The sequence below is a fragment of the Pagrus pagrus genome, assembly GCF_965226575.1.
Source record: "Pagrus pagrus genome assembly, chromosome: 15".
NCBI lineage: Eukaryota > Metazoa > Chordata > Actinopteri > Spariformes > Sparidae > Pagrus > Pagrus pagrus.
This window is the reverse complement of record NC_140199.1, coordinates 24583529-24592983: the sequence shown is the minus strand read 5'-3', so window position 1 is coordinate 24592983 and position 9455 is coordinate 24583529. Positions and strand designations below refer to the sequence as shown.

Genomic DNA, 9455 nt, shown 5'->3' with positions numbered 1-9455 from the left:
ATATGCTACGTTGGAAGTACGAATTTAGGCGCGGATCTGAACGCACCACGACACTCACAGTTTAGCTATCCGTCTGTCGCCCCTCTCTACTAAGGTAATGCTAGTTAAATACAATTATTTGTTATGGCAGGATACTTTAGGAAACACTTCTAAAGTTAATTTCACGTTTATTCCGACATGGAAGGTCAGGTTTTACTATAGTAGCAGTGGTGACTTCGTACTTTATCAGCGCTGTATGGCAGGTAACACCATTTTATGCTAACTGTTTTTATTAAAGCTAACGGTAACTACCTAATGGTAACGAAGGTAACGTTATGTGGTGTTATCTTCCCTTCGTGGATGTTATTGGCTAACAAGACCAGCTACCAAGTATGAAATAGCTTAACCCTAGCTGTTTGTGATGGATAAGTTGACGTTAGCTAGCTAAACTAGCATTAGCGGCTTTTTAGCTAAACTAGTAATAAGCTAACGAGGTTCAGCGTCCAATATCCAGTTTATACACAGCCCCTATTAAGCAGGTGAGTGTCGACGTAATATAAGGTGATGTTAGCTGTTGTTAACATTACTGATAGATGGAAAATGTAAAAAACGTATTTAGTATTTGAGTAATTCAAGAAATACTGACGATCAATCACGTCATGTGCTGTTGCCAGAATTGACACTTCTAGGTCTATTGGAGCTTTCACTCATATTACATGATCTTCATCAGCAGATTGAGTTTGCACAGTTTTCCTGGAAAGGTACTTAGATGTTTTTTGAGCACATAATTCAACAAGATACCATAGAGTTTTGAGTCAGCACCTCTCTGGCAGAGAAACAGCAACTCACTATTACCAGGGTAAGATTATAGCAGAGTTATTGATTTGCACTGCATGAAATCATAAATGCAATTACAAAAAGGGCTTTTTTCTCTTCTGAATTGCTTAGAAGCAAAGCTTTGGTCCAGTTCAGTGTTTACCATTCTGCATTTGCTGATGGCAACAGCTGAAAGAAAATAAACTTGGATCCATTCTGAATGTTTATTTTTGAAATCATATATTTTGACAACCCCAAAATATATTGTTTCTTGTGTTCATCTCTTGTTATATTTGTCAACAGGTTATTGAGATGGCGTCCTCCAATTATAGGCCAAAGGGGTTCCTCACTAAAAAGCTCATCTCGCAGCATACTGTGGTTTTCAGCAGTCTGAGGAAGGAGAATGCCTACCTGAGGAAGATCCTGGCTGAGATGTCTCGTCAGCATGCAGAACACAATAAGCTAGTAGAGGTAAACTTTATCAAACAATCCTGTTTATCTGTTAACTATCAAACAAAATTGAACTATACCACTTAGCTCCACGTAATGTTGTGTTTTCCCTTTTTATTCAGGGTATCATTTTTACAGTAGTGGAGCATTAGTGAAACGACTTTTTTCTCTGTCTTTTCGCAGCGCTTCCTCTCTCTTGAATCTGTTAGGCGGCTGACGGCCAAAGAGGAGAAGACTGCTTTGCCATCAGAGCAGCTGAGTGATGAAGAAGAGAAGCCGACAGATGAAGTGAGTATGAGGAGAAAGGACAGCATATCAAGTTATGCCAGAGAGATTAAAGAAATCAAGAACAAGCTTGTGAGCATCTCAACTAGGTGTCGATATCTCAAGAACAAAGTTGAAGGGAAGAAGGTATAGTACAACTTCAAACACAAACTGTATGCTTTTTTAAGCTGGAGTTCATTCTTCTGATGCTCAAACATAACACACAATGTTTTAGTGCTGGACATTACAACAAATGTTACTTTTTCTGATAAAAGTGGCTGTTACAATTAACCATATTTGGCACTTCCAATAAAATCTTTACAGTGTTATATGCTTAAAAGTATAAACTGATGTTTTGCTCAGCCTTGGGTGCAGATTGGTAGCACATAAAAGGCCATATTCACAGTGGACATTTTGACATGTCATTGTAGAAAAGGCACTGGCACAATAAAAGGAATTCTGGTATCATTTGATTTGCCAAGCCCCCTCACCTCTTACCACTTTTACACCACTAGATGGCAGCAGTTGCTTTTTATTATCAGTCTTCGATCTAGAGGAGGAGTATTGTCCATGAAAACACACTTCCTCATACAGAGCATACCATCACAGTGACATTCTGGATTATGTAGACATCATAACAGTAGATCATTTGATGCTCTGAATCATCTGTGTTTTTGGCCTTGTTATCACATGTCATAATGGAGTTTCTTTTATCAAAGCAGTTGGGTAAATTGGGTTGTTCTTTCATGTATGTGTAAAGCTGGACTGTATGTTCCTGTCTTCAAATAGGACCCCACTTCAGATGAAGGGGCCTCATCTAACAATATAAGAGAGCTGCAAAATCACTTCAGTGATGTAAGTGCTTTGTGGTTTGCTGCATAGCTGTTTGTATTTTTCATCTAAAATCCACCTCTGTGTTTTTTTTTACTCCTAACTTTTAAGTCTGTGTGTGCTTTTGTCTCTAAGAGAGGATGTGTGTCTGTGTACAGTATACATGTCTTGCTGAGTGTTTTTGCTTCAGAGCCATCCCCCTGGCACAACACTCTCTTTCTGTCTTCTCGGTTATGTGCTTCTCATTCTTTTATTCAATCCCCCGAGGCCTTGGAGAAGAACAAGCAGTGGCTGGAATATGACCAGCAGAGAGAGGCCTATGTGAGGGCAATTCTGGCCAGAATTTTATGGCTTGAGAAGCAGCTGAACGAAGCCAATCAGGCCCGCTCACAGCGGCAGCACAATGAGGACTATTCAGATGGTGAGCCAGAGGGACAGTGGGCAGTGGGCACTCACCACTGGGGCAACAAGGGGCAACAGACTGTCACAACAAGGTTTTTAAGATCTCGAGATTGTCCTGAAGTAGCCCACTATCACAGAATCCGGGGCTTGCAATGTACTTTCAGAATAATTTTTTTAATTTATATTACTACATGGTGCATGTGATTGTATCTAACATCTTTGATTGTAAATGTTAACCTGCAAAATCCTCCTTTTTGAACTTTTCATTTTCATCTTCTCTCATTACAGAGAAGGAGCGAATGAACCAGCTGCAGGAGCGCTTTGAACAACTCCTACAGAAAGCCAACGACCACCTGGGGGTGGTCAGGGAAAAGAATGACACGACCAACCAAAACCTGTTTATGACCCCACAAAGGTATGTGTGCTACTAAAAACAAACTAAATAATATTGTCCTGCTCAGTTGGAGAAGGTTAGACTGGTTGCCAGCTACATGACAGAGCAGTTGATGTGTAGGTTCATGGAAATGGAGAGGGAGGTGGAGGAGCTCAAGCAGCAGCTGCAGGCTGAAAAAATGAGCAGTGAAGGTGCAGCAGAAGATCACCAAAACTGTGAGGAAGAAATGGTGAGTGATGAGGACAAAGACCTTCAACGCAGACTGGATGATGAGAAGCCTAAGTCGGCGAACTTTGAGCTGCATGTACATCTTCATCTTCACTATTCATCCAGTAAGTAGGAAAAATACAAGACTTATTGTCAAGACAGAATTATAAAAAAAATAATTCTCTCTTCTCAGGAACAATTAATGCAATTAATGTTAGATCGTCACCATGCAGACTGGGAAGATATTAAAGACCTGCAGCGACAGGTATGACAGAAGCTCACTTTGTATCACCTCACCTCACACCTCTGCTATATTAGATTCTTCATTGTAATGCGAACTTTTAAAATTTTAGGTCCAGTTTTATTCACAAGATCTTGAGGATGAGAGGCAGAACTGTTCATATTTGAAGAAGCAGATGGTCAGAGTCCTGAAGCTGCTGCAAAAGAATAAAGACGGTGCAACAAGGCAGCCAAAGGTTGGCATGAATAGTGCAAAGGACTAGATTAGTAGTTAGTAGATCCAAACTTCATCAGTGATGAGCCTGAAAGCTGCTGAACTGCTTTTTGTGCACTTGCGGGCATCGTAGGGACCTAAAAACACAACATTGACATAGTATCATAAATTCCAATATTTGTTACTTTTAACTTGGAAACTACTTTGATAGGCGTAAGTTGCATTGACACTACATACCCAACCCCTGTAACAAAAAAGTTGGGACGCTGTGTTAAAACATAAATAAAACAGAAAATGATAACTAGCTAATCAATTCTGACATATAATCCAAATAAATCAGTACAAACACAATATATTGAATGTTTTACCTCATCAATTTAGTTGATTTTTATAAATATATGCTTATTTTGAATTTGAAGTTGGGACAGAGATAACAAAAGTTGTTTAATAATCAAAAAAACACCTGTTTGGAATATTCCACTGGTAAACAGGTTAACTGGTAACAGATGATGGTATCATGAGTGTGTATGAAAGGGGCATCCTCGAAAGGCTCAGTTGTACGAATGTAAAATCACTACTAAACACATGATTGTTTAAAGGATATTACTACATAGCTCAGGAGCACTTCATAAAAACGGTTGTTTTACAAACAGTTTGTTTGGAAATGATTGAATTCTGTTATTATGTCTGTTTGACACAGTGTCCCAACTTTTTGGGAATCACGGTCGTAGCGATCTGATCTATAATTGAATATAAGAATATTTATTAGTGCAGCTTTTAGTGATCTTGGTTTAAAATAGAACCATTATAAAAAAAACTCTACTTAAGAAGCTGATTTCATCACTGAGATTCTTATTAACCATAATTGATGGTTGACTTAATTTGTTTTAGAGAGATCAGCAGAATCCCAGCTCAGGTGAAGAGGCACAGCCGCCCTCCATGCCCCCCAGAGATAGGCAGACATCCTCCTCTCACTGCAGCGGGCTGAATGAAAGCTTCCTGGAGTGTCCCAGCTGCCAGGCCGAGTACCCTGCAGATCACTACAGAGAACTCATGAGCCACCTAGAAACCTGTCTCGACTAAGCTGAGCCACCTTGTTGAGTTCTGTATCTTCTGTGATACGGATTTCACCTATATTGTGTAGCCAGAGGTAGAAGTTAATAAACAATGGTGTTGCATTGTTGAGGTTGCGGTTATGAATATTTAATGAAAATGCACCCACAAAGTTTTGTTTAGCTCTAAAATGCTTCCTTTCTCTGTCAAAAGTTACATTTTATTTCCCACACTAATCGTACTGACTTTAGTGATTGTCTGACTTTACCTCTAGCGCCACCCTCAGGTAATTTGTTTTTTAGTGAAATAACCTGACAAGTATTGAATAAATTGCTTTGACATTTTATATTCTACTGTCTTTGGTGGTTCCCTGTATTTTCAGTTCCATAGGCCCTTGACCTCTCCCAGGTCTGACGCTGTTCAAACCAGATGAATAGCTCATAACAGCTTGTGTAAGTTAATCCCTTTCCTGCACTATTTAGGGACATGGATTAGTATTGCTAGCCGACAATATGGAGAGTCAGAGGTCTGTGCGTTGGCTGTGGGCTTTGAAAGGGAACGTGACACAAAGGGTTAACCTAGTTTAAAGGCTTCAGAAAAAGATGTCCACATTGTTTAGACACATGTAACTTGCTGTGCCTTTCAGGAACTTATCATAGGGAAACGTCTTCATGGAAAGTTGGAATATGAGCTAAGCCTGTCTGAGAGGCAGACATAGAGCCAAGAGGCTGTTTCTCCTGTGGCCTTGTACAGTAGATTATCAACACCAGACATGACCAGAAATCCTTTCAGAGCAATAAGTATGTGTCTTAGCTAATTTTAGCTAAAACAAATATTTAAACAAGTTATAGGTGAAGGTAAATCTTTACTCTTACAAAACATTTTAAACCTATCCCTGTAGGGTTTGCATGAGTTGAAAAGCCTATTTTTAGCCACTGATTAGTTACTATCTTACTAATGTAGATCACCTGGAAGTAAACACTGTAATCTAATTCTTAACGTAAATAAAGTGGTGTCAAACTAATTAGAGCTCAGTGAATTTGCAATTAACACAGTATTAAACAGTTGGATTGATTGAAGATTAGAACTAGATTAACCCACGGGGAAGTCAGGTCAATCCAAGATCACAACAAACTGTAGTGAGTATTAATTGTATTTAGAGCTCTTCCCATTCCTCAAATTATGTACTTAAGAACAAATTTGAGTTACTTACTACTTTAGGGTTACATAATTCATTGCAAAATAATCAAAATCGCAATATGACTAAATACGATATCCAAATCGCAATAAGATGCAATTATTTGATGAATGCAAAATGTACTGTAGTGTGGCAGAGATGTACTGGCCCTAAAAACCCTGTTCTCTAGATGTAAGAAAACGCCAACAGATGTCACGTCATCATGATTTTAATATTTCTTTCAGTGAAATTGAACATTTTGATGCAAAAATTATCCCTCCACTGATCGTGAATCATATCGCAATCACAATATCTGTCAAAGTAATCGCAACATGATATTTGAACCATATAGCACAGCCCTACGTTACTTGATTATTTCCATTTAATGCAACTTTGTACTTCTACTCCACAACATCTCAGTGGCAAATATTGTACTATTGAACTTGTGTAACATCCTTCATTAATCATTACTTGTCAGATTACAATTTTTCATACCTGTCCTCCTTCCTCTCCTACTTCTTAAGTTTAATTAACTATTTTAAAACCCTTTTGGATTAGCTGGAAAATACATTTGCTGAAAACAGGCTGTTTCTCTGAACTCATGAACTGTTGACTTTTTGGAGATGCAGGATTCTCACAAGGTAATGATGCTCCAAACCTGAGATAATCGTAAACAGTGTGACACATTGCTGTACACTTTACTTCAATATTAATTAAAAGTTATTAAAAGTAGCACAATCTTAAATATCTACTGCAGAAAAATGCTGCATACTCATCAGTGCAGTGGTAATAATCAAAAAACATCACTAAAATGGTTATGAAAGAGGGATTGCAAGAGAAAAGAGACATTGAAGTAGAGCAGAATAAAATGTTTAACTACACAGTGGAAGACAAAAGCACAGAGGACATTTTGTAGTGTTTGTTTATCAGCTGGAGCAAACAGCATCATAAAGGCTCGTCACCACCCGCCGTCCCTCCTCCTCCCCTTCTCTTTCATCATTTTGTGCCTTATCAGTTCATTTTCCCCATTCACTTGTGTGGTGTGAAATCAGTTAGCATCTCTGATCTAGTTCACCTTTTTCTGCCTTCATGGATATTGACCCTCGCACTCACTTTCTCCATTTAAGAAACTTCACTTATTTTTCCTTCTTCTCTGAGCTGCACCGCTCACATCATGTTGCCACCACTATTGTCGAGACCCTGGCTATCACGGCTGTCTTCCTGGTGTCCGTGGCAGCAAATGCGGGAGCCGCAGCCCTGGTAACCTGGGAACGCAGGCTGCTGGCCAACAAAACCATCCTGACCCTCAACTTGTTTGTGGCCGACCTGCTGTTCGTCAGCATGATCCCTCTGATTGTGGCAGTGCGGTGGACTGTGTCCTGGACGCTCGGGTATACGGCCTGTCACACTGTGCTCTATGTCATCTGTATGAGCGGTTGTGTCACCATCACTACCCTGGCCTCCATCAGTGTGGAGAGGGTCCAGGCTATCCTTCGGCTGCAGACTCTGCCCACTTTAAACCCCAAGATGGTGACAGTCACCCTCTTCTTCATCTGGGCCTTTTCTGCTCTCACCTGCTTACCCGTCAGTCTGTACTTCACTGTGATGGAAGTGGATTTCCCTGAGCAGGTACAGATGCATTCATTGGTAAAATGAAAGCTCAGTGTCCCGAAATTAATGTATATGTATTTGTATTAATTTTTGTTGTTGTTGTTGTCTTATCTACAGGAACGTGTACACATTTGCACTCTCAGGTGGCCGGACGCGACCGGAGAGATTGTGTGGAATGTCGCCTTCACTGCCCTGTGCTTCCTCCTGCCTGGATTAATAATTGTGGTCAGTTACAGCAAAATATTACAGGTGGGTTTATTGATCGATTTGATGGGCAAAGATGTCAGGAAGTAAAGGAGGATGGAGGAAAGGAGTTTTGGAGGATGGTTTGAGTGTATTTAGGATTAGTGGATCGCAGGCACATTTTTAAAGGATGATCTTTTAGTCTCACAATGCGTTTCCTGCCCTGTCTGGCCTTCAGTCCAGAAGTCATTTATTCCTACTGAAGACATAAATCTTTAAAAGTTGGTCACAAATATAAATAATTTCCATAAAATATTTAGCCTTTAACAAACATTACTCAAACAGGAGTAAATTGCGTTTGTCAGGGACTTTTTTCAGCTGCTAGTGAGTATTTACATAATATCAATGAAAGAGTGGAAAGCAAGATACAGGCAAGCAGAAAAGAGTATGAAGCAGCTACACTAGGTGCAATGCCAGCGAGTGAGTAGCTCACTGTGATAGGAAGCTGGCAGGATAAAGTTCATGCCAACTGAGCTAGACATTTGCGTTCATACATTTAGCTTCTCCTGGTGATGTCTGGAAAATGTCGGGGTAGTAATGCATGAGTGAAAACACTGAAACACTTGTTGGTTCGGTGTTTTTATGGAACAATCTGACAATAAGAAAAAACACAGAATATTACCAGCCTTATCCTTTAAAACTTGGAAACTGAAAGAAAGATATTCAACATTTCAGCCCCTCAGGCTCACTGATGTAGACTGGTGACTGAAATATTTGCTTCTCATCATTTTGGTCCCACTTTGGTTTTGTACACATTTCTTCCTTTCATGTAATCTTTTCCCCTTGAGTTATACGATTGTGTAAGAAACGTGCATTATTTATTCAACAATAACTCATTCACGCATATATTGACATTTCTCTTTGTACCATCTGTGAATATTAGTCATTTCTCTGTCAGAGATGTGTGTGCTTGGTCAATTATTCAAGCAGACATTGATTCAGAGGGTTCAGAGCTTTGCACAATCAATTGTCAATATAGCATTGCACAACCGGTTCTACCAATGAGGACATTGATATGATAACGCGATACAAAAAATGAAGACAGAAATCGATTTGACTTTGTTTGAGAAACACTGGTGACAAACACAAAGGACATCATGCACCATGTGTAAATCCATATGCAGTGTCACAAAGTACAGAATAGCAGTATTATCTAACATTATTTTATTTGTATTTCAGATTGCTAAAAATTGTAGGCGAAGGCTCCGACCCCGAGACAAGCAGCCCTCAGTCGGAGACTCCCTCGTGTACCACGTCTCCCGTCAGGACATGAAGCTCTTCCGAACACTTCTGGTTCTTGTGCTCTCTTTCTTAATCATGTGGAGCCCTATTTTCATCATCACCTTCATCATCCTGGCTAGAAACTTCCTGAGTCACCTAGATGTCTCTTCTACCATGTTCTTCTGGGTGGTAACGTTCACGCTGGCAAACTCAGCCCTCAATCCTATCCTCTACTCAGTCTGCCAGTTCAAGAACGGCTGGCGCAGGCTCTGCTGTGGCTCTGAGGTAGCACCACTGAGAAAAGGACCTTGTGGCAATGGTCAAATACAAGGGATACATCCATGATTGTCTAA

At 39.9% G+C, this 9455-nt stretch overlaps 2 protein-coding genes across 6 annotated transcripts; both read left to right on the top strand.

Annotated features, from left to right (window-relative positions):
* The first annotated feature begins 7 nt into the window (after positions 1-7).
* On the top strand, positions 8-4980 carry LOC311270048 (centrosomal protein of 55 kDa-like). 5 transcript variants are annotated; one of them, XM_084374673.1, is made up of 10 exons: positions 8-94; positions 1099-1266; positions 1429-1533; positions 2299-2364; positions 2608-2761; positions 3031-3157; positions 3257-3365; positions 3537-3608; positions 3697-3819; positions 4689-4980. In XM_084374673.1, the coding sequence occupies exons 2-10, from the start codon at positions 1108-1110 to the stop codon at positions 4878-4880; spliced, it is 1107 nt and encodes a 368-aa protein (XP_084230799.1). In that variant the 5' UTR covers positions 8-94; positions 1099-1107; the 3' UTR covers positions 4881-4980. The 5 variants fall into 5 exon arrangements, with proteins under 5 accessions (XP_084230799.1, XP_084230802.1, XP_084230803.1 ...); XM_084374677.1 differs by lacking the exon at positions 8-94 and adding an exon at positions 146-242; XM_084374674.1 differs by lacking the exon at positions 8-94 and adding an exon at positions 414-518.
* Positions 4981-5074: 94 nt separating this feature from the next.
* LOC311270049 (free fatty acid receptor 4-like) lies at positions 5075-9448 on the top strand. The gene is made up of 3 exons (XM_084374678.1): positions 5075-7656; positions 7756-7887; positions 9061-9448. Exons 1-3 carry the CDS (start codon positions 7117-7119, stop codon positions 9445-9447), a joined length of 1059 nt encoding a protein of 352 aa, XP_084230804.1. The 5' UTR covers positions 5075-7116; the 3' UTR covers position 9448.
* Positions 9449-9455: the final 7 nt, after the last annotated feature.

Bases quoted from the DNA above. Each gene is read 5' to 3' on its own strand.
- LOC311270048 (XM_084374673.1), top strand. From the start codon at position 1,108: ATGGCGTCCTCCAATTATAGGCCAAAGGGGTTCCTCACTAAAAAGCTC. The intron at 3,366-3,536 runs GTGAGTGATGAG...CTCTCTTCTCAG, and splicing joins AAAACTGTGAGGAAGAAATG to GAACAATTAATGCAATTAAT. The intron at 3,609-3,696 runs GTATGACAGAAG...TTAAAATTTTAG, and splicing joins TTAAAGACCTGCAGCGACAG to GTCCAGTTTTATTCACAAGA.
- LOC311270049 (XM_084374678.1), top strand. From the start codon at position 7,117: ATGGATATTGACCCTCGCACTCACTTTCTCCATTTAAGAAACTTCACT. The intron at 7,657-7,755 runs GTACAGATGCAT...TCTTATCTACAG, and splicing joins AAGTGGATTTCCCTGAGCAG to GAACGTGTACACATTTGCAC. The intron at 7,888-9,060 runs GTGGGTTTATTG...TTTGTATTTCAG, and splicing joins GTTACAGCAAAATATTACAG to ATTGCTAAAAATTGTAGGCG.